At 53.2% G+C, this 23,697-nt stretch overlaps 1 protein-coding gene across 13 annotated transcripts in view; it reads left to right on the top strand.

Moving 5' to 3' along the window:
- TNS1 (tensin 1) overlaps nt 1–23,697 on the top strand; it is a 221,249-nt gene that overhangs the window by 152,723 nt on the left and 44,829 nt on the right. For 12 of the 13 annotated variants that reach the window (XM_070422098.1, XM_070422097.1, XM_070422100.1 and 9 more), the window contains one exon: nt 22,015–23,595. In XM_070422098.1, the coding sequence (XP_070278199.1) occupies nt 22,015–23,595 (1,581 nt within the window). The remainder of the gene's footprint in view (nt 1–22,014; nt 23,596–23,697) is intronic. The other variant, XM_070422107.1, reaches the window with a different exon arrangement.

Genomic DNA, 23,697 nt, shown 5'->3' with positions numbered 1-23,697 from the left:
CCCATGGGGGACCGAGGCTGGGGTGACCATGGGTTCTTGGGGACCATTGTGACTCACCTGCATTTAAGCTAAAAGGAGGGGGAAGCGAAGAAAGGGGAAGAATCAATGGAAGCTCATTGTCAAGAACTTTCTGACCCTAGATGTGTCCAGGCCTTGGGAGAGGTGACTGGGAGGCAGGGGGCTGCCTGCTCTCTCAGGGACCCCTTTTGTTTAGGAGCAGTGCCCTCTGCTGAGCCCAATGGCCCGGTGTCTTAGATTGGGCTGCCACCACTAAGCAACAGGAAGTGAGGGGCTTAGACAATAGACATGAATTTTCTGACAGCTCTGGAGGCCGGAAGTCTGAGATCAAGCTGTCAAAAGGGTTGGTTCCTCCTGAGGCCTCTCTCCTGGACTTGTAGTCAGCCATCTTCTCCCTGTGTCTTACCATGGTGCATCTGGGTCCTAATCTCCTCTTATAAGGACACGAGTCAGATTGGATTAGGGCCCACCTAATTAGGGCCCACCTTTTTAAGTTTATTTACCGCTTTAAAGTTTCTATCTCCAAATATAGTCACATTTTGAGGTACTGAGGTTAGGACTTCAATATATGAGTTTTTTTTGGGTGGAAGGAATTCAGCCCATAACACCTAGGAAGGAGTTTTCTGGGTTGCCCATAGTCTGATGCCTGAGCTTTGGTCCTGAGTGGGGAGGAAGAGAGGTCCAGGGTGGGTAGAGGGGAGGGCAGCCTGGTCCTCCACCAGCCTCCTTCTCCCGGGCTGTCTTTGTAGTTCTCCAGTTTGGTCTGGAGCCTGCCAGCTCAGCGCTCTGGCTGACACCACGTTTCGCAGCCTCCAGAAGCCCCATTAGCTGTTTGGCCTGAGTTCTGAAGCCCCATGCCCAGATCTCAGCTCCCGTGGGTGGGAGTGGGGCTGTGTTTTTGCCTATGCTGCACAGAGCCGTCTCCAGATGCCTCCGGAGTGTTTGAGGGCAAGCCTTCTCGGAAGCACGTCCCATACCAAGGGATGTGGGCTGCCTTCCGCCTCCGAGCAGCCCAAAGGTTGACCAGGCCTGAGTTGCCTCGCTCTCCCTCCCAAAGATCACTACCACCCTTCCCTGACCTCCTTGGACACCAAGTTGTTTCGAGGGTCTCACAATTTACAGAAAGGACCCGGGAGGAGGGGCTAGTGCTGAGTAAAGCAGTGGATGGCTCAGGGCCAAAGAAAAGAGTGAAGGGAGAACAGGACAAGCTTGTGAAGGTGGCAGGGGGGGCTGGTCACCACCCCACTTCTGGATTTCTCCTCCTGCTTGATGCCCGGCAGCCTTTCGATGTTTCTGGGGCATTCCTACCAGAGCCAGGGGCTGTGACCAGGGGGCTTGGTTTTGTGCCCAAGCTTTTCAGCTCCCAGGATCCCTTCCTCAGGGGAGAACGTCCTGCTCTGTAGCCACCGCCCCCTCTCCTCCCCTCAAATTCTGTGCCTGCGTTGGGAAGAGCCTTCCTCACAGCAGCCGGGGGTCTCAGTCTGTGGTGTCTTCTCATGAGCTGGACTCGTCCAAGGATTCTCTGATTTTTTTTGAGAGAGAGGAAAGGAGGGAGAGATACACAGTAAACAGGCAGAGACTGAGAAAGGAGAGAAACAGGTGAGAGACATGGAGACAGAGACAGACAGACCCAGACAGACATTGGCCTGGGAGGCAGGTGATTTGGGTTCTGGGTGTCCTTGATAACTCCTTTTCTTTAGATATTCTTCATTTCCTGTAAAATGAGGGGGTTGGAGTAGTGATTCTTCCTTCCTTCCTTCCTTCCTTTTTTTTTTTTTTTAACAGAATCAATTTCTTTTTATGACTTGTGAGGAGCTAAAATGGACCTGCCGAGCTTCCCTTTCAGACCTTCCCAACTCCTGTGCGTGGAGTGGGAAGCAGCATAGCTCTGGTTGTATCAGCCAGGAGAGGTTTGATTATGCTGGGTAACAAACAGCCCCAAATTCTCAGTGGTTTAACCCAACAAAAACATATTTCTTGCCCCTGCTGCCTGTCCAGTGTGAGTTGGCAGGGGTCTCTGTGTATCTTAGTTACTCTAGGCTGGTGATGGCTTCATCTCAGAGATGCTCCCATCATTACTGCATCAGTGGGTAGAGGACATTATGATTTGCGTACTGTTTCTGCCTGGATGTGACATGCTTTTTTTCCTGCTCACATTTCATTGGCCAAAGCAAGTCACACATCCATGCCTTACTTCAAGTGCAAGTAAGTTGTGCATGGAAGATGGAAAGCTGAAATAATGTCGAACAGACTAACCTCTACTATAGGGAGTAAGATTGTGGGATTGAGAATCAGAAGGTTCTGGCCCCAAGTTCTGTTGTTTATAACTGTGTTCCTTGGTAAGTCATTTTGCCTCTCTGAGATCCAAATGCTTTATCTGTAAAATGGGTACAACAACAGTACCTTCTGTGTAGAATTGTTAAGATTCAAAGAGGTAATACATGTGAAATGTGAAAAGTAGAGTGCCTGGTATGCACTATGCGGGCAATAATTTATGTCTGTTATTATTATTATTATTAAAGTGCTAGTGGAGAGAAGTCAGAAATGTGATTTTGGATGTATACCAGCCCACCCTTCTTAGGAAGAAGCCCACACCTCGCTGGTCCATTCCTCAGATGGCTCTGTTCTAGGTGTCCCACTCTTGGGAGTCAGAAGACTGGCCTCTGACACCAATTTGCTGTGTGACCTCGGAAAAGTTACTCTCCCTGTCTGGCTCTCAGCTGCCTTACCGGTGAATTGGGGAGAATGGATTCCAAAGGGGACTTCCAGCTCTAGAACCCTCACCCTGACAATAATGACGACAGAGACAGCGATTAGGTGACAGCCAGCCTTGTGTGCCCGCCCTGTGCCAGGCTCCAGTGACTATATGTTTTCTTGGTTACTCCGCCCCAAACACCTACAGGAAGCTGCTGTTTTGTAACTATTAGACTGAACAAGCAGAACTGGTAGGATGTGACTATAAAACCACTTTATGTTATCTGCCCCTGCCCTTAAATCTGTCCTTTGCTTCCCCTGCCCCGAATGACATTGCAGCAAGTCTCAGGGCCTCTCTGTTCGCTCTCAGGTAATAAAAGGCCCTCTGTCAGTCATGAGTATGCCCAGTGCCGTGACCTTGGTACTTCATGCCTCGTTTGTTCTTCCCCCTTGTCGCTCCTACCTGGCCGCCAGCTGTATGTGTGTTTCAGTAGGTTTTCTCCACTTTCCTGGCTTATGGGAAGACAGGAGGGGCAGGAAGGGATCAGACTATTCTTGCCTGCCTGGCCCCCGTGTGAGGTTGCAGAGGCCTGCTCTGTGTGGATCTGACTTCTGAGCTTTCTTGCCAGTGGAAGGCTCTGGAGGCGTCACATGCTGATTGTTTCTATCTTGCAGCACTTCTGTGGGTGTTTTGGAGATGCCCCCCCACCGCCCCATCAGTCTCTCACTCACTGTTTCCTTCAGGTTGGAGACCACAGCTCTGCCAGATGTTCCCGACCCTTCCTCAGCCCAGGCATCCCTGGCTCCCTGCAGCCTCCTCCTGCTGACATCCTTTCAGCCCTCCAGGTGGCCCTCTCGGACAGGCTTTGAGGCAGCCCCAGGCTGCTCTCTCCCCTTGGTCCAGCGGAGCCCTTAGGCGCTTGCTCGTGGCCTCAGCAAAGCCTGGGATTGAGGTGGCCAGGGCAACCCCTCTCTCTATTTCCCTGCCTGTCTCTCACCCTTAAGACTTTCAGGCCTGAGCACACATTCTCTGTGCTCCAGCCAACTCAGGTTGAGCTGAGCAGACTCCCTGAGATGAGGGAAGAGCCCCTAGCAGGTGGCACTTATAGCATAATAACTCTCCGCCCAAATTCCTCTTAGAGACTCCCACTTCCTGAAATGGATGTGCATGAGGTGGTAGTTTAGAGCCATAAAACAGTTCCCAGCCATCTCCCTCTTTTAAAAAACTTAACAGCTGATAATATACTATATTCTTAGTTTTATATAATACAATCATATTATCCTGATATAATTTAATACTGTATTTTACCCATTTAAAGTGTGCTATTCAGTGGGTTTTAGTATATTTAGGGTTGTGCAACCATAACTTAATTTGAGAACATTTTCATCACCCCCAAAAGAAACCTCCTACATATTAGCACTCACTCCCCATTTCTGACCCCATCCCCACCCTCGCCCTAATCTACTTTCTGTAGATCTGTCTATTATGGATATTTCACATAAGCAGAATGATACAGCATGTGGCTTTACTTGGAGTAATGTTTTCAGGGTTCATCCATGTAGTAGCATGCATCAGTACTTCATTTTTATTGTTGAATAATGTCCCATTGCATGGACATGCCACATTTCGTTTATACATACATCAGGTGATGAATATTTGCATTATGTCCATTTTTGGGATGTTTTAAAGAACGCTGCTATGGACATTCATGTACGACTTTTTGCATGGACTTATGTTTTCATTTTTTTCTTGGGTAGATACCTAGGAATAGAATTGCAGGGTCATATGGTAATTCTATGTTTAATAATTTATTTTCCAAAGTGGCTGCACCATTTTATATCTCTCCCTGCCAGTGTGTGAAAAATTTGTCTACATCCTCACCAACACTTGTACTTTTCTTTGGTATTCTGGCCATCCCAGTGGGTGTAAAGTGGTATTTCATTGTGGTTTTGATTTGCATTTCTCTGAGAATTAATGATGTTGGACATCTTTGTTAACTGGCCATTGTATGTCTTCTTTAGAGAAACATCTATTCACATCCTTTCCATATTTTAAAAAATTGGGGCTTTGTCTTTTGGTTACTGAGTTACAAAGGTTCTTTATACATTCCGGAAATAAGTCCCTTATCAGATACATGATTTGCAAGTATTTTCTACCATTCTGTGGGTTGTTTTTCATTTTCCTCAAGTCAGTCATCTCTTTCTGTAGGATCTACATTAGGGTTCCTACTTTCGGAATGTGGCATCATTCATTTTTCTCTGTCACAACTGAGACTCAAATGCTTCCATATTAACTTCAGATTATATGTTCCCATTTATAGGTGAGGAAGCAGAGGCAAGGGCAGAGAGGCTAGGGGCCTTATCCAAGATAATATCCTTTCTCTCATCTTAAATCTTGATCTCAAAGCTTCTTCATCGACAGCCTGAAATGCTTTAGGCTGCGTGGTCTGACGTCTTTCCAGCCCCGGAACTGGTGGAAAACCTGGTCCATTACACAGAGAGGGAGGCCAGGCTTCAGCTCCCCAGAAGCCCGGGAGTTCTGCTCCAGCTGCCTTAGCCACCTGCGTGGCCCCGTGTCCCTTCATGTCCCCAGGGCCAGACAGGATGAGGGAGAGCAGCAGATGGCCCCTTTGCAGTGGGAGCGAGGCAGTTAGGCTGTGGAGGTAATGGCCCCCGTGTCATACGTTCATAGGGGTGACATTCTTGCCTTCTGAACTTTTGGGTAGATATGGGAGGAACCAGTAAAAGAGGGGAGCACAAGACTGCAGGTGGGCTCAGATAATCCACGCAGAGGGCCCAGGGATTATGGAGAGATACATCTGCCCCTTGTCTCTGAGCAGAGGGTGCTTTTCTAAGTACCAGTGCCGAGAGCTGGAGTTCGGCGCCAAACTGATCTTTGCTGGGAAATCTTAACTTAAATTTTTGCTGGGAAAGGCCAGCCCTTCTGGTCTATGACTTCAGGGTGGGTGGGGGGAAGGGCAGAGGCATTCAAAGCTGCTACTGGAAGCTCTGTCCTTGTTCTAGCAGGTCATATTGGACAGAGGGCTTAGACTGCAGCAGGAGGGGTGTGAATTAGCCACCTGATAGAACTTCCCGGCTGTGAGAGGGTGGATCAGCCATGGCAAGGAGGTTGGGTCCTTGTCTTCTTGGCCCCATTGGGCAGATATGTCAGCTGTGCCGAGAAACAAGGGAGCTGGGTCTCAGTTGGGGTGGTCTGCGCAGAGATAGCGACAGAGGCAGGGATCAAATGCCTTCTTGAGGAGGATCTGGGGACCTTCTCCTCCCCCAAGAAGGGGAGTCCTCTCCTGACCTCCTGGAACAGAGTGCTGAGAATTCAAATGCAAGGTCGGCTTGACCTTGTAGGTAAAGAAGATGACACTGGTGACCCAGCATCTGCTGGACAACTGCTTAGCGCTGCTCCTTGTCCGGTAGGGCGGGGTTTGTCCTGATGCCCTCGAACCCTCAGCTGGCCTTGTGGTGTGAGGCAGCTGGCAGGCTTGGGGAGCAGTGTCTGCCAGTGGAACATTTGGTAAACCGATACCCTCCTGAGTGAATGTGCCTTTGGTCCTCTGTAATCTCTGCCATCAGGTGGAGGGTGGCAGGCCGGAGCCACACTCAGAGCGGACGCAGAGCTCTTGGCCAGTGGCCTGAGCGACACCGTCTGCCCTCGCCTGGTGCTCAGATATCAGGCTCGAGGCAGGGGAAGAGGAGACCATGCTCTCTCCCCCCCCCCCCCCCCATCACCTCCCTCCTTCCTCTCCTGCCAAACCTATAGGCACGCGCAAATTAGCTGGACCCGGCAAGACCCCAAGATACCGACTGTAACCATGTCCAAGAAAAGAAATTCAAGCCTCCATTAATCAAATATGTTTTCTTACCCAAGGAGAGCTATCTTTCATCCACCATTCCCTCCTCCCTCCATTCCTTTTCTCAGAGCACCTACGAGGTGGCGGGCACTGTGCTAGTCCCATGCAATGGAAAATTGTGCCCTGGAGTTGCCTGCAGACAAGGGTGAGCGGGGGTGCAGTGAGACCAGGCAGGCGCCCCATCCACTCCGACCCACAGTCAAACGGAGAAGGATCTTGGCCAAGGGCCAGGGCTTCTCAGGGGAGAAGAAGAGGTGGATGGCTCTGCAGAGGGGCTACGCTTGTCCTGGGCCTCGGAGGTAGATGACCTTGAGGACAGAATTGTTTTTCAAATCTGAACGTGGTGTAGTAACATTGTTCAAAGTCTAGGAAGCAGAGGGAAAGAAAAGCAATCAGATGTGCCTGGCCTCCCTCGCTGGACTGCCCTCTACATGCCTGGGGCCCGAGAGGGGAGAACGAACCAGATGAAGAGAAAAGACAAAATCCTGCAGAAGACCAGTGCCCGGAGCCCGGATGTGTTGCTCCATGGACATGGCTGAGTGATGGCTGCTCAGGGAGCACGTGTGCTCGGCCTGTTGCTTTTCCTCACCTCGCCTGTACGGACCCTACCCTGCGATTTGGCTCCCAGCCCCAGGTGGGGCAGGTGACGCTGCCTCAGCCCCGGGCGTGGTGTGGTTCACAGTATCCTGCCCACAGTGGTGAGGGTTGTCTTTCTGGGTAGTTCTGGATTATTCCTTGCTGGACCCAGCCAGGCCCGGGTGTTTCTCACTGCCCTCTTTCTCTCACCCAGGATAGCCGTCCAGGAGCTGGCCCCTAGGTGCTCGCTGAGGCAGACTTCAACTCCTTCATTGCTTGTCCTGGCTTTCCAGGCCCATCTCTCTATCAGCCTTCAAGAGGCAGCCTTGTCCCTGGAGCTTGTCTCTGACTTGCTCACTCCTGCCTGCTGGCTGGTGTGCTTCTCTTCAGGCAACAGAGCCCCTTCTTTGTGGTCCACTCTCCCAGGCCCTGCTTTCTGGGGCCATTTATGGGAAGAGGTTTCCATGGATCTGGGATCTGGGTGTTCCCCACATGCCCAGGCTCCATGCCCCTGTGTGAGCTCTCCCTCCGCTCAGTTTTGGGGCATTTGCAGAGGTCACGCAGAAGTTGGGGGCAGAGCCAGGCCAGCTCCCAGGGTCTGTCAGGGTCTTCACCTTCATGGCTCCTGCCTCCCTGGCTGCAGCCATCAGCGACTGCCAGGCTGTGTCCTGGTGACTCCTGGAGCAGCGGTAATGCTGTTTCTTTCTCTTCCGTTTGAGAAAATGTATCAGAACGCAGGAGAGTGACCATGACCTGATGATAGGATAATCTTGAATCCTCTCTGTTGAAGAAGAAGAAAAGCCAAATCATCCGTGTACTTTGGTACATGGGCTGTCCTCAGGAATAGTCACTCACCTATTCCACAAACAGCGACTGAGTGCCTACTATGCGTGCAGTCACTATTCTAGGTGCCGAGGATGTAACGGAACAGAATAAAGACCCTTGTCCTTGTCATGATTATATTCTAGAGCAAGACGGCCGGCAAAAAATTGAAATGACCTAATAAGTAAATGACAGAGCATGTTAGGAAGTGACAAATACTCTGGGAAAAATAGAGCAGAGTAAGGGCGATTGGGAGTGGGGAGTTGAAATTGTTTAAAAAGCTGGCCAGCTTAGGCCTCATTGAGGTGAAGGAGTCAGCTGAGCAAATATCTGAGGAAGAGCATACCAGGCAGAGGGAACAGCAAGCACAAAGGTCCTGATTCAGGAGCCTACCTGAGATGTTTGGAAGCAGCAAAGGGGCCAGTGTGATTGCAATGGATGTTATAATAGGAGGTGAGGTCAGAGGTAATGGGGACCAGATCACTTGGGGTCTGGAAGTCACTGTAAGGATTTGGCTGGTAGCCTGAGCCTTTTCATCTAATGGCCTATCATAAAAAGCCTTCTCAGTTTTCTCAGCTGTGTAATATTCCACTGCACATATGTGCTGTGCTTTATTTAACTTGTACTTTAATTTACTATATTAAAAAACATGGACTTTTAGGCTCTTTCCTATCTCTTGCTGTTTTCAGAGATGCTGCATATACTATTTTCATTTGCACAAGTCTACCTGTAGGACACATTTCTAGCAGTGGATTTGCTGGGTGGAAGAATATATGCATATAAAATGTTGATAGTGCCAAAAGGGCCTCCATGAGGGTTGTATTAATTGACACTCCCCGCCAGCAATTTGGTTAGGGACCAGGAGGAAAGCCTACCTCCCCCTTCTAGGTACACCCTCCAGATGTGAGATACTGAGGTGCCTCTTCTTTCCTTTACTCCTTGTGACTCCTGTGAGCTGAGTGTTCTCTTTCCTAGTTCTCAGATGAGGAAACAGGCACAGAGAGGTTAAGTAACCTGCCAGTGTTTACACAGCCAGGTAGATGTAGAGCTGGGATGTTGATGCCACCATGTCTGACATGGCTTCATAAGGGCAGAAGTCTGAGGGGCCCTGCCCCACAAAAGTGGGCATGTGGACCGGAGGCTTGCAGTTTAAGCCTCCTGAGAATAAGGGGCTGAGTTAAAATGGAAAACCTGGCTGCCTAGCTCTGCCCACTGCGGTGCTTGCATCCCAGAGACCCTGGCAGGCCAGCGGCAGGGTGGGGAGAGGCCAGCCCAGGGACCTGGAGCCACATCAGCCCAGCTGGCCAGCCTTGGCCCCCCTCCCCCCCCCCCTTCTGTCCCTTCCCATCACCTGCGCCAGTGGTGAGACCTGGGAGGCTGGGATCTAGCTAATTCTGCTCTGGGTGATGAGCTCTTTGCCGCCGTCTGCTAGGTCAGGTTGCTCTAGGGATTGGGTTTCAGCATTTCACTGATGAAAATAAATCAGCCTCTTTATTGCCCCTCATGGCCCTCGGAACCTCTGCAGCCTGCCATGTATTTCCAGACTTCCTGTAAATCACCGGTTCTGTCCTAGCCCCCAGGGGCTCTGGGGCTGCCACAGAAATAGTCTCAGACGAGTTGGGAGCCTGGAGCCACCCAGGCAGGACCAAGCAGGAGACGAGAAATGGGCCCTCAGGGTCCAGGGCCTCTGGGATCCAAACAGTGCCTCGTTGAGCATCTTCTCTGAGTTGATCCTTTGGGCATCTAGAATTGGCCAGGAAGTTAGGGATCATTCAGTTGTGCTTGCCCATTACACAGAGGAGTAAACTGAGGCCCATCCAAGATCACTTCTTAGTATTCCGGTCCCTTGACTCCCAGTCTCCTGCTGTGGCTGCCAGATGACACTTTCTCTCGGTCTGTTCATTGTGCAGCAGCCTATTAGGGAAATGAAACCAGGGTTGGAGAGTGGGTTTCAGCTGCTGAGGGAGGTGGGGAGGTCTGCCATCCAGGAGAACTGTCTCACCTTTGAGGGATAAGAGAAAGGAACTGGTGGCAGGACTGGGTTTTCTTGAGGTTGAGGAGGGCCCTCCTACCCACACATCTGTCTAGATGGGGCGAGTGAGCATGGTGCATGGACGTGGGAGAACAGGCACCTCCGGAAGCTCCGACAGGGCCCTGGCAGGTTCTGTGTATGTAGGGGACTCAGGAGTCTGGCCCCAAACTCCCGCCCCTCCTCCCTCTCTTTCTCTGCTCAAGCATTATTTGCACCCACAAGACTCCCCTGCAGGGACATGGGGCATCCTGCCCCAGGTGGCAGACCTGCTGGACTGCTCTCCGACCCTGGGAGGTTGATCCAGGCCACAGGCGGCCTCTTTTGTTCTGGGAAGCGGCCGCAGAGCTGTCAGACTGCCTTTCTCATCCCCAACCCAGTCTTTACATCATCGTCACAGCGAGTCAGTGCCCTGATGCTTCGTGGAGATTTTCGCCTTCTGTTGCCTTGATCGCTTTAAAAAAAAAAAAAACAACCACACTGTTAGTAGCAAAGTGTTCTTTGATGTTTGTTCTTTTCCTTCTCCAGGGGCAGTGAGATCAGATTTTGGTATGAAAGCTCAGAGCCTCTCAGATCTCTCCTCCTTCCTTCCTGCCTCCCTGCCCCCCTATGTCTATACACTGCCTGAGAACCTTCGAGAACCAGGCAGGCACCCTTCAGGTAACACAGAGCTAGAAAGAAGCCCGAGGTTAGAAAGTGCCCTGGCTCCTGTCCAGGCTTGGACCCAGGCTTGTCCATGGTATGTGGCTTCCGTGGGTCAGGAGAGTCACTCCCCGCTTGTCCTTCCGCGGCAGTGCTTCCTGCTCCGGCCCACACTGCTCAAGCGTGTGAGCTCGCATGAGATTGTCCGGAGACCCCCCTGGAGATGCCTACACGGCCCTCCTTGAATTCATGCGCAGGGATGGACCCATTTGGGAAAGGAAGCAGAGACCTATCCAGAGGTGCTACCCACACCGGCACACGCGTCCACGCATGGGTAGAGCCACACGGACCCCCACCCCACAGCAGTGACGGGAGCTGTAATTATAAAGCCGCATGGCTAGTTGGTACCCAGTACTTATGTGTGGTACTTAATGGGGCTGTTTTGGGTTAAGAATGGGGATCGACCTAAATGCAGAGGCGGCTTCATGGTGTGAATTGTGAACCAGTTCTGAACCAGTTCCCTACGAGTTTCCAGAAATGCTGTGAGCCCTGCAAGTGTCATTAGGATAAATGCAAGCAGTTCCCAGGGGACCCCTTGGATGGGGACAGGGCTCACTTGGATGGCAGGGCTAGTTGTCCTAAACCAGGGTTGTGATTTTATCACCCTTCTCCACTCCCTTCTTCCTGTCGGATCCTGCAGACTCTCAGCCTTTGCCCATCCATCACCTTTTTGGTTTCTCCTTGCTCCCTGGGAAGCAGAAAGAACTTGAGTGTCAGAGTCAGACTGGCAGTGTGATCCTGAGCAAGCTGCAACCTCTAAGCCTCGGTTGTGGAAGCGAATGAGAGAATGTGCATTCAAATTAACTTGCCGGCCCCATTCTGCTGCACTCTCTCCTTCTTCCTGGCTCCCCAAGCCATCTTGGGTCCGCTCTCCATTCTTCCTTCATCCTTCCCAAATGAGGATGGCTAGAGATCATGTCCATGCCCCATGAGGCAATAAGAGCAGGAAGAGGCAGGAGGGAGGTGAGTAGATATACCCGAGACCCTTGTCCAAATCGCACATCTGCTGGGAGTTGACAGTTCTCTTCTAGAGTAATCCTTTGGATCTCTGTTTCTGCCCTACCCTTAGGGAACACACTTCCAAGCCTGGCCCTGCCACTGCCTTAGGGGGCAGTGGGGGGTGGGGGGCTCATGCGGAAACCCTGGAAGGTTGAGGCCATGTGAGGAGTACCCAGTACCTCCCTGCCCCTGCAGTCCTGAACTTCCAGTCCACCTCCTTCCCTCTCCCCTGGGCTGGAAGGCAGAGAGGGGGTCCTGCAGGGGTCTGTGGGCATTTCCATCAGGGCACTCCCTGACCTCCTCCCTTTCCTTATTGACACCTTGACAGTGGGACACCCAGGCCTTTCTCCTCCTTGTGGTTCTACTTGGGATGATTGGATGGTGGGTGGCTGGATGATTGGAATAGTTTATCCACATTGTGTTCTTACAACAGTCCTGCCCTGGGAAAGTGGGAAGTCCTCCTGCGCCCACTTCGGAGCCTGAGCATGGAACCCCTCTCTTCGCTACCCACGTTTATGGTTTCTGTGAGGTCTTTGACATTGGGCTGGGGGCCTCCTCATCTCATCAGTGAAGATGCAGTTGAGATAGCATAGGGACCAGCCTACAGGGCACTGGGTACTATTTTTGTTATTATTTTCCTTCTTTACTCCCCAAAAGAAACATCCAGAGAGTGGTGCTGGTATGTGGATGGGGGCCGGGATGAGGTGTCTGCTCAGAAGAGGCATGAGCAGGTGGCCTCTTTTTGGCAGCCTCTCTTTGCGGAGCCTGCCGTGCCAGCAGACCTGGCTTTGAAAGCTGGGCTCCGGGTGGGGTGGCCACACAAGCACTTTAACTGGGGAGGAGACACCAGGTATTAAAGCTGCAAACCCCAGGCCATCTCTACCAACTCTGGGAGTTGGGTTGGGACATTCAATTGATGTGCAAATAAGTTGCCAGAGTATGCAGGTAAGAGTTGGCATTTGGTGTCCAGCTGTCAGGGACTTCTGGCACTTTTTAGGGCCCACCAGGATGATGAGAGGATTTGGGGCAGATTGTGGGGTGTTTGGCTGAGTGGACTGCTTCAGACCTGGGTGGTTGGGGGTGAAAGTAGACATGGTTTGACACTCCGAAAAAAGTTATTCTCTCTGCCATTCATGATTTTGAGATGGGAACAAGCTGAATACCAATAGCCAGTCAATTGGAAGCATGTCAGGTGCCCTGGTGAATCAATATCCCGGGCCAGGTGCCCACTGGCCTTCCCAAAGTCAGGCCTCAAAAATTGTCCAGGTTGCTGGGCCAGAATCCAAAGCTTTGCACTGAGAATCTCACTTTGGAGCTCCTGCCGCCCCCCCACCCCCACCCCCCTGAGGCCTGCCCAGGTGACACTCCAGTCCCTCTATTTAGGCCCCATGATCACCTCTGGGAAGTACAGGACCTTTGTGTTCCCCCCCCACCCCCACCCCCCGAATTTTTATAAGCCAAGGAAGTGTCCTGGCTCCTAGACTCTGCCCCGTGGAGGGGAAGGAGGGGGAGAGAGGGGAAAAAAAATTTCCACCTTATTGTTCAGCAGCTGGAAAATTGTTGTCATCCGTTCTGCCTTTCATTTGCCGAGTGGAAAAAAATGTGGAAAAATTTGGGGAAATAAATCTCAACACCCGCCTAGGAACTCTCACCTTCCCTCTCTGTCCCTTGCACCCCTGCACTTTGCTTCCAGGGTTTCTCTTCCCACTTCTCCTCTGGGTACTGGGGCTGCGATGGGCTTGGACTGGGGCTGAGCTGGGGTTGGGATGGGGCTGTTCTGGGACCGGGACTGGTCTGAGGCTGTACTGGGCTGAGGCTGTTGCTGGGCTCGGATTGATCTGGGCCTGGAACTGGGCTGGGACTGGGGCTGGAACTAGGTTGAGCTGGGGCTGAACTGGGTCTGGGTCTGGAGCCTCGCACTCCATGTGGAGGGTTTGGGAAGCCACTGTGATGTCATTCAAGAGCTGCATAGCTACAGGATGATAAGTGAAGCCCTGGGGACCCAGCTGGCTGAAATTACAGACAGAGTTTTATCCCACTGGCTTCCTACAAGCCAGAGTGAGGCAGAGCCAGGAGGAGGAGAGTGAGAGAGAGAGAATGCGAGCGAGCGAGGGAGGGAGTGCTGTGTGTACACGGGCGGGCAGGCTCCTCCCACCCTGACAGTCCCAGCGAGCCGAGCTGAGTAGGAGGACACAGGCTGAGCTGGGAGCTGCAGCCATGTAGGAATTATTTGAAACTTGAGGCACAAGGAGCAGAGATCAAATCAGAGCGGTTCTTTCCCCTCCCCTTTCTCCCTCTCCATCCAGAGGGTAAGTGCCTGTTGGGCGGCTGTTTTGCCTGTGTGTCCTTGTGTGGCTCTGCTGGACCTGGGAGAGGGCGGTGGGGGCTTCTGTGCCCTCCGTCCTGGATTTGCCACGGACTGGACCAGGGAGGGGCGTGAGGCTGTGCAGTGCTGTGACCCTCTGCTCTCCCTTTGGAGGTGTGGACCCGGCTGCCCTCTTCCAGGATTTGCTGCTCTTGGGCTTGTAAGAGCTGCCAACTCAGGTCTGAGGGTCGTTGAGTTGGTGGGGGCAGTGTGTCTGAGTTGGCCTCCTCCTTTTGGGGTAATGGCTCATGGTGGATGAGAATGGGGTGGGCAGAGGGAACACGGGGGAGGCATGGATGCCCCTGAAACGCTCCCAGCGGGATATTTATTCAGGACAACTGCCCCTCCTTCTGCAGGCTGAGCTCAGTGGCACCTCGTGCGGACCATTCCCCTGGTGGCCTCCTGCGGGCTCCCATTCATGGCTTTCTCCCAACTTTGGCACAGCTCTTGGCGGCTCGGCCATCCCCTGGCCAGGGATTTCTGAGTGTCCAGGCAGGCGCCCTGGCCTGGCAGAGAAGGACTTCGGTTGTTGTGGGCTCGGAGCTATTTTTACCGTCCTGTGTCTGTGATATCTGGTGCCCGGATAGGCCGAGGCGGGGAGTGGGGGTGTCAGGCTTTGGTTATAGTGCCCGGGGTGGGAGCTGAGGGCCAGGAGGCTGGCCCTGCAAGGTCATGGGCTGCCGTGTGACCTGGGCAGGTCACTCACTCTCCAGGCCCTGGTCCCTCGGGTCTGAAATAAAGGTCACAATCAGGTTTTGTGCTCCTACTCCCTTTCTCTGGAGAATTTCCAGTAAGATGGTATCTGTGTGTCCTTCCTGAGGAGGGCCTGGGGACACATCCGTCATCGTCACTTGACTGAAACCCCGTATATTATACTGTGAGGATTGGAGAGTCTCCCCCTACTCCCCACCCCTGGCTCCTCCAGCCACTTCACCTTGAAGGCCATTAGGGGGAGAGCACTGAACTTGTAGGCAGGAAGACAAGTCCTTTTGCACCTCTGTGCTGGGTGACTTTAGGGGGGCCCTGAACTTCACTGTCCCCCTGTAACACGAGGGGTGGGCAGTGGATGAACTGAGCCCTTCAGACCCCTCGGCTATAAAAAACTATAAACATCCCACGGCTTTTACAAAAGCTCTCTTGGCTCAGCTGACTTTCCGGTCCCTCTCAGATCTTAGTTCTGTTGCCCTGAGGGCCTGGAGGTGCCAGTGGGAGTGGTTCTAGTTTCCATTTAGATTTCAGTGCTGAGTTTCTCCATGTTCAAGGCCCACAGGCTGACATTCAGATTGAGCTCCATTTGGCCACTGGGTCTCATGCCTCCTCCTTTCTTTATCAGCAGAATGGCCAGGGGTGGGGCACTTGCCACCCACCCTCCCTGGGCCCACGGAGGCAGGCCTGTGGGTAAACTGGCGAGGCCATTTGTACAGGGGACTTGATAGCAGCCCCGAGGAGAAGCTTGTTCTCTGCCTGCTCTCTGAAAGCGCAGTGGGCTCCCTCTGAGCGCTGGTAGACGGCGAGAAAGACAGGTGTCGGTGCCAAGCCTGGACCCATCTGTCCCCGCCCACAGGGCCCGAGGCCCATGCTTGTCAGTGTGGCATCAGTTGACACCTCCCCACGTGAACCAAGTTCTTTGAGCTGCACCTGTCCGCTGCCTCTTTGCTTGGCAGAGGCTGTGACTCCTCTGTGGGTCCCCTTCAGAGGCTTTTCTTCAACCCCGATGCTGCTGATCTTCAGAAGCTCTGGGAAGCCCGTTCCCACTTCGAGACGTTCCAGACCCCTCTGCAAGCTGCGATGACCTAAGGGCCACCTTACTCCCCAGCTGGCTATGGGGTTGGGAGGTCAGCATGGGTGGAGGCCAAGACTGGGCCACAGGTGGTCCCTGCTGCCGTTGCCAGGGTGTCTCAGGAGGACCCCAGGTCAAACTTGAGCCATGGGCTGAGGTTCCGCACTGACTCTCCATCCTCACCCCCTCTTCACACGTACCCTCCTGGGCCAGTGAAGACCCAGGGGGTCACTCTGGACTGGACCCTTTCATGAGCTCCTCCAGCTGGAAGGGTTTCCTTTCTGTGTGTTCTCCCACTCCTCTCAGATGGAGTCTGACATTCTTCACAGAAGTCCCGGGTGACAGAGAGGGGTCCCCAGAAGCAGCGCCCTCTCTGTTAAATGTGCTCATCTTAATGTAAGGTTCATAGATGGACTTTGGGGTATCCATCAACCCCCTGAAATTATGTGTAAGAACTGTGTTTTTGTGCATTTTTTTTTAGGAAGTTGGTCTAGGCTTTCATTAACTATCCCAAGGGGTCCTTGTGTAAGAGAATTAATGTCTCCTAGAGTGGCATATGGCTGGGGAATTCTGTGGGTGATGCCAGGGGGCAAGCTCTGGCTCAGCCAGTTTATGGGGACCTCCACTGTGCCCAGCCTGTGCTACCACCAACTCTGTAGAATGCCTCTCTTTTCTCTTCCTTTTGGGAGAAGCTTGTGGTCCACCTTGAACCCCTGATTTTTCACTTTTCTGGGTGGCAGTGGAAGAAGGGTGTCTCAGTGACTGACAGGATTCTATAAATCTTTCTGGGCTATTTAATGTAGTGCATGAAGCACTTATGGAACACCTAGTGTGTGCCAGGCACTGAGTTCTGTAGGGCCATCCTGTATAGCCATGGTGGTTATGCACTGAGCTCCAAGAGGTGCTGTTCACATAGACCACCACATTGTGAACGGTACCGTCTGGAAACCAGGCACTGGGGGCAGAGAGAGAAAAGGCTTTTCCTCAAGGAGCTCTCCGCTTAGTGGGGAAGACAAACTTGGATGTCAACAATGACTGTCCAGTACGTGATCGGTGTTCCCAGTAGACATCTACAAGGGGCAGTGGGAACATGGTTTATCCAACCCTGGAGTGTTACAGGAGAGAGGCTAAGCTCAAACTGAGCCTGAAGGAGGAGGAAGAGGTTTGCCAGGGAGGTTGGGAGTTGCGGAGGCAGGGTGAGGAAGGGCCATGGGGAGAGGGAACAGCATGTGGCACAGAGTAGGAAAGAGCATATAAGCAGTAAGAGTAGAGAGGGGGAGTGTTTAAGGTATTGAGGGCAGCAAAGGTTAGGCTTCAGAAGGCAGGCAAGGGTCGGATGATGAAAAGGTCTGGTGTGTTCAGCAGGGGGTGTGGTGTGTAGGGCTTTATCCTGTGGGTGATGAGGGCTGTTGAAATGGAAAGAGGAGGATGTTCCAGGCCTACCTCAAGGTACTTAGCTCCTGAATCCTGTCGCTCAGCAAACCTGCAAGTTGGCTTTTTAGTCTGTGTGGCCAGGCTCTGTGAGTTTAAGTGGTTGACACAAGCTGAGTTGGCCATTTAGATGGAGACCATCCTTCTGAATGATGGGTGTGTCTAGCTTAGGGGGGTCAGGAGGGGGTGTCTCCCCTCTGTCTCCTCTCCAGAAGCACATCCCTGTGGCCTCCCTGGGACTCAGCCCCATCCTCTGGCTCCCATGTTGCCTCTCAGCAGCCCTAGCCCTAACCCCAGCCTGGCACCCTCCAGAGTAGGGGGAGTCTGTGGCTAAAGGGTTAACATGTCTAGAACTTGCTCCCCTGGCTGCCTCTTGGCCAAGCCTCAGTCCTTGTCAAAGTTCACTACCTCCCAGGCACATATGGCCTTTGATGCCGCATTCCCACGTTTAAGGAGCCAGATTCCCTCCCAACCTGCCAGGGCCCCTGTCTGCCTCTAAACCGCCTATGTCCGAGGTGGGCGCGGTGCCTCTGCTATTGGACGGCATTGATTTTCCTCCATGACAGTCAGTCATCACTGCTTCGGGTAATGTATTTTAATGAATTGTTATCCTGCTGGACATGGACTCAAAGGACTTTTTATCATGAAGGGTCCCTTCCTGAAAACCTTAATAAATCAGCCACAGTTCAAATCAGGCCTGGTGCTGGACAGGGAGGAGTCTCTCCTCACGGAGTCATCGCTAAGGAGCCTTTCTCTTGCCCTCTAGCAGGCTGCCACCCTTTAGCCTTCATGGTTGGGCCTCCTCTCCTGACATCTACATAATGAGATCTCCCCACTTGACACTGGTGAGGGAAGCAGGGTCTTTAACCTCAGCGCTGGGTCAGGGCTTCTTAAGATGTGACCCACCATGTGTGCCGGGAACCCACAGAGCTAGTTAACATGCCGCTTCCTGGCCCCGCCCCAGACCTATGAGTAAAAACCTTTGGGGGTCAGGCCCCAGCCTCTACATTTTCTAACAACCCCCAGAAGAGATTCTCATGAACAGCAGAATTAGAAAACACCTGCCCTCAATCCATATCTCAGCATCCCATGTTTATTTCTTTCGTTCTTTTTGAGGTGGATGGGCTGGACGCGGCTTTCCTGCGTTCTGGCCTGTGCTGTGCTTCTGGCCCCATGCGCTCTCCAGCAGCTCACTGGAGGGAGCCTGGGGAGCAGGTCGGCATCCAAGTCAGCTGGGGATTTTCCTCAGAGCTCTCCAAAAGCATGACTCTAACAGCTGGATTACGGCCGCCCTGGAATAAGGGCTCCTTGGTGCAGTGGAACTCAGCATTGAGGGTGGAGTCCCAGGCTTGGAGTAGCTGCTGGGAGGCACTGGGAGACATATTCAGGGAAAACAAGTGGAGCCGATTGTGGACTTCTCAGCTTCCCTAGAGAAGTGGGCAGGGAGACGGCCATGTGACGGGCTGGCCAGGCTGGCACGGCTTGGGGCCTGGGAGCTTGCTACCCGGGCCTGTCTAACTTGTGTTTCCCCTGCAGTGTACCCCCTATTCCATTGTCATCCATGCCGGTACCCACGGCCCCAACCAGGCAGGTTCCTCCCTCTCCCCGCTTTTACTGTTGTCTTGACTTCTTCTCATCTGAGACAGTTTTGACCTGAACTGGCCATTCCTGGAATCTGCTGGGATTGGAGATGGATCTGGTGGCCCTCAGCTTTAGAGCCCTCACCCCCCTCGAAGCTCCCTCTCTTCCTTCCCCAGTCTTTCTCACTCCTTCTCCTTGCTCTACCGGCCCCTCTCTTTTGCCCTTCCTGCCGTAATAGATTGAAACCAACCTTGTGTTCCGGCTTCTTGTGGTCCTGGTAAATAGCTCTTAGCGTGGCCGTGGTGGATGGGGAGAAGGTGTGGGGAGCAGGGGCACTTACCTTCCTCTCTGATGGGAGGAGCAGGGGTAGGTGCCTCACAGGCCCTGCCCATGCACTGCGTTAACAGCAGAGCCCTCTCAGGGCCTGGACAGACCCGGGACTGGTCTGCCCTTAGTTTCTCCCCTTGGTATGCAAAGGAAGATAATCAGTGAAGGCTACAGAACAGCCTGGAGCATTCGGCCAGCACTGGGCGATCAGGAGCTGCTAGGCCCTACTTTGAGGGCAGAAATCGACCTTTTCATGTGTATTAAGCAAACAGGAGTTAATTACACTATTTACACATCTTCGATTTTCTTCCTAAGCCTTAGTGGCCTGGCAGTTATCATTCCTGACCTTGTTGCTGCACACAGGAGCCCATGTGGGGATAAATTACACGGCAGAATCCGTTTAATATTGACATTTTCAAAATCAATGAAGAGTGGGGCCTGGCCAGCAGGACCAGGATATCAGGTGATGGGAGTCAGTGTGAATTCTGCCTCCCAGCCTCAGGGATGCTTTCTTAGCTCTTCTGCCAAAACCTCTTCTTTTGTGCTCCCAAGGGAAGTGCTGGATTGGGTCTGCTTTCTCCCGGAAGGAGAGAGGACTCTCAGATTTGCACCCAGTGCCTCTCTTTGCCTTCTGTGTAAGTGTAAATGGGAAGGCATGGGGCACCCCATCCTTTGCTTTGTTGCTTTCCCCACTTCTCAGACCAGGCAAGCAGGGACTTGGGGGTTTGGGGGTGTAGGGTATGGAGGGTACCCCTGGCTCGGGAGGAAACACTCTGGCATCTCATGGTGTGGGCTGCCGAGTGGGGCCCAGGCCTGGGAATGGGCCAGCAGCTTTCCAGGCACAGAGAGGAGAGACAGCCCTTCAGACTTCCACTAACTGGTATGAGGGGCCCATCCTCACGGGAACCACCCCCAGAAATCTGAGTGGATGCGAGGCTCCTGTCTTTAGTATTTTTCTCCTCTAGAAACAACTTGCTGGAGGCTCTGCTTTTTTGTGTAGCAAGGCACCCAGTTCTTTGGAGAGATATGTATGAGGGTCAGGCTCTCTCATCTGCCAGTGTCAACCCCTTAGGGGTGTGGACAGATGAACGGGAGAGGCAGCTATGCTTGCAGTGGCCTCTTAGCAGCCTGCAAGGGGTCCCAGCACAAGGCACAGGTTGCTGGACTTTCAGACCTATCTCAGCCCAAACCCCTCTCCCACTCAGACCAGCCCCGTCCCCGTGAGCCCTGTGGCAACATTCTGGCCAGTGTCACTTGGGTTCTGCTGCTGGCCTGAGTGTGTGTGTGTGTGTGTGTGTGTGGACGATGCTTGCCGGGCATCTCTGCACTCCCACTCTATCGGTGACATCATTTAGTTGGCCTGTGGTTTGTGTGTGTGTGTGCCGATCAGGATGTTCCTGTTTTGTGGTTGTCTGACCACTTGTTTTTGGCCATGGGTTTCTGTATGAGTATTTATTTTTAGAGGTTGCCACTTCTGGCCCCAGGGCTGATCTCGGGGCATGGGAGGAGCTTGTGTTTTCTGAAATGTTTGTGGCTTTAAATTTAAGTATTTATTTTGGGGTGTTGCTGCCTATCGTGTGTTCATTCTATTGTGTGTGTATGCATGTGTGAGATATGAGAGCCAGTGAGTGTAGAATAATAAAAATTGTGTGCTTTTTGAAGTTCTGTTTTTAATTTAGTTTTGACTCTAACTTAGTTTTGTTTATTTTCTTAAATTAGTTCTGATATTAAGCCCCAGCTTTACCAGGTTCTATGTGTCTGCAAATAAATAGTTTCACCTCTCAGAACCTCAGTTTCTCCATCTTTAAAATGGGCCGAACACTCCCTAACACACAGGATTAGAAACAATGTTTGTGTAAAGTATGTAGCAAAGTGTTTGGCTGCATGGTACCGATTATTATTATTTGTATTTGCATATATGTACCCACAGTGTGCTTTCTGACTGGGGGCACCTGGGCATTTGATGTGGGTGTACACGGGGTGCTTGATTTGGGTGATTACTGGCTGACATGTAGGTCTTTGGACATCTTTGTGCCAAGTTTTGTGTGTGTGTGTGTGTGTGTGTGTGTGTGTGTGTGTGAGAGACTGTTCGGGTCTGGGTTGGGGTTTGTGCAGTATTTGGGAGAAACTTTTTTTTGCCAAGTGGGGGCCTGCCTTGGAGTGAGGGAAGGTGTGTGTGTGTGTGTGTGTGTGTGTGTGTGTATCTTGGGCTGGGAGTTGGGCTGCTGATTGTACAGGGTGTGAAATCACTGAGTTCCTCTGGGCGGGGGAAGTTCTTCGTTCCTGAGTCAGCCCTTTGGCCTTGAGCCACCCAGCGCTCACTTTTTCCTTTCAGAGAAAGTATTGCTCAGGGGGCCCTGGAGCTGTCTGTAGACAAAATGACACAGGGGGCACCTCTCCCCGATGAAAACCTCTGCCTTTTGTTCTCAATCTCTAAGATGCTTCCCTGCCCCCACCCCAAGCCCTTTCCAGAACCTTCCTGGGCCCCAGCATTCAGAGTGAATGTGCCTCATTTGACATGGGGCCTGCTGGCTTTGGTCCAGAACCTCCAGGTCCTTGGGAAGCTAGCAAGATGCCAGAGGCAAATTTTGGACTGGGCGACTTAACCCCCAAGACCCCCTGCCCAATCTTACGATCTGCTGCCTGGCCCTGAAGCAGGGTGTTGGGATGGGTCCTTTAGTCCTTTTGCCTGTCCGTCACCTCGCTCTATTGCAGGGTACTGAGAGGAGGTTTTAGGATCCAGGGAATGGAAGCCCTTACTCCTCTCCTCGGGAGAATAGATGATGTCCCTGCTTCCCACTGACATCTGCTCTTTCTCTTGCAGAGGTCGTGGGACACACGCAGGGGCCGCTGGATGGGAGCCTGTATGCCAAGGTGAAGAAGAAGGACTCCCTGAATGGCAGCACTGGGGCTGTCAATGCCACACGTCCTGCTCTGTCGGCCACTCCCAACCACGTGGAACACACCCTGTCCGTGAGCAGCGACTCCGGCAACTCCACAGCCTCCACCAAGACAGACAAGACTGATGAGCCTGCCCCCGGCCCCTCCAGTGCCCCTGTTGCCCTGAGTCCTGAGGAGAAGCGCGAGCTGGACCGCCTGCTCAGTGGCTTCGGCTTAGAACGAGAGAAGCCAGGCAATATGTACCACACCCAACACCTCCGGTCCCGCCTGGCGGGGGGCCCTGCTGTGCCCTCTGCCAGCCGTCATGTTGTCCCAGCCCAGGTTCACGTCAACGGTGGGGCCTTGGCATCTGAGCGGGAGACAGACATTCTGGACGATGAACTACCCAACCAGGACGGGCACAGCGTGGGCAGCATGGGCACATTGTCTTCCCTGGACGGGATCACCAACACCAGTGAGGGGGGCTACCCAGAGGCGCTGTCCCCCTTGACCAATGGCCTGGACAAGCCCTACGCCGTGGAACCTATGGTGAATGGTGGGGGCTACCCCTATGAGTCTGCCAGCCGGGCAGTGCCTGCCCATGCGGGCCACCTGGCCCCCATGCGACCCTCCTACTCTGCACAGGAGGGTTTAGCTGGCTACCAGCGGGAGGGCCCCCACCCCGCCTGGTCACAGCAAGTGACCACCTCCCACTATGGTCATGACCCCAGCAGTATGTTCCGCTCTCAGTCCTTCCCGGACACTGAGCCCCAGCTGCCCCCAGCTCCAGCCCGGGGGGGAAGCAGTCGGGAGGCTGTGCAGAGGGGCCTCAATTCCTGGCAGCAACAGCAGCAGCAGCAGCAGCAGCAGCCTCACCCGCCTCCTCGTCAGCAGGAAAGAGCCCACTTGGAGAGTGTCCGGCCCAGCAGGCCCGGCCCCCAGCCATTGGCAGAGACACCCACGCCTGGCCTCCCTGAGTTCCCGAGGGCAGCCTCCCAGCAGGAGATCGAGCAGTCCATTGAAGCCCTCAACATGCTGATGCTGGACCTAGAGCCATCCTCGGCTGCTGCCCCGCTGCACAAATCCCAGAGTGTCCCTGGGGCCTGGCCTGGGGCCTCCCCGCTCTCCTCTCAGCCTCTTTCCGGCTCCTCCTACCAGACCCATCCACTGACCCAGTCCAGATCTGGCTACATCCCCAGTGGGCATTCCTTGGGAACCCCTGAGCCAGCCCCACGAGCCTCCCTGGAGTCCGTCCCTCAGGGCAGGTCTTACTCACCTTATGATTATCAGGCATGCCTGGCTGGGCCCAACCAGAGTTACCGTCCAAAGAGCCCAGCTTCCTCTTCCTTGCCTGCTTTCCTTCCAACCAACCACAGCCCTCCAGGGCCTCAGCAGCCCCCCACCTCTCTCCCTGGCCTCGCTGCTCAGCCTCAGCTCCCACCAAAGGAGGTGACTTCAGACCCATCCCGAACTCCGGAGGAGGAGCCCTTGAACCTGGAGGGGCTGGTGGCCCATCGGGTAGCAGGTAAGAGCCTCAGGAACCATCGGTGCTGGGTATCCCCTCTTTATTCCCTCCATATCTTCCCTGTTTGGTCTCGGTTGGTCTAGCTGGGGGAAGGTACAGGCA

The sequence above is a fragment of the Myotis yumanensis genome, unplaced genomic scaffold, assembly GCF_028538775.1.
Source record: "Myotis yumanensis isolate MYYU_CA2020_CCGP unplaced genomic scaffold, mMyoYum1.0.hap1 SCAF_8, whole genome shotgun sequence".
Classification (NCBI taxonomy): domain Eukaryota; kingdom Metazoa; phylum Chordata; class Mammalia; order Chiroptera; family Vespertilionidae; genus Myotis; species Myotis yumanensis.
This window is presented reverse-complemented; position numbering and strand designations above follow the sequence as displayed.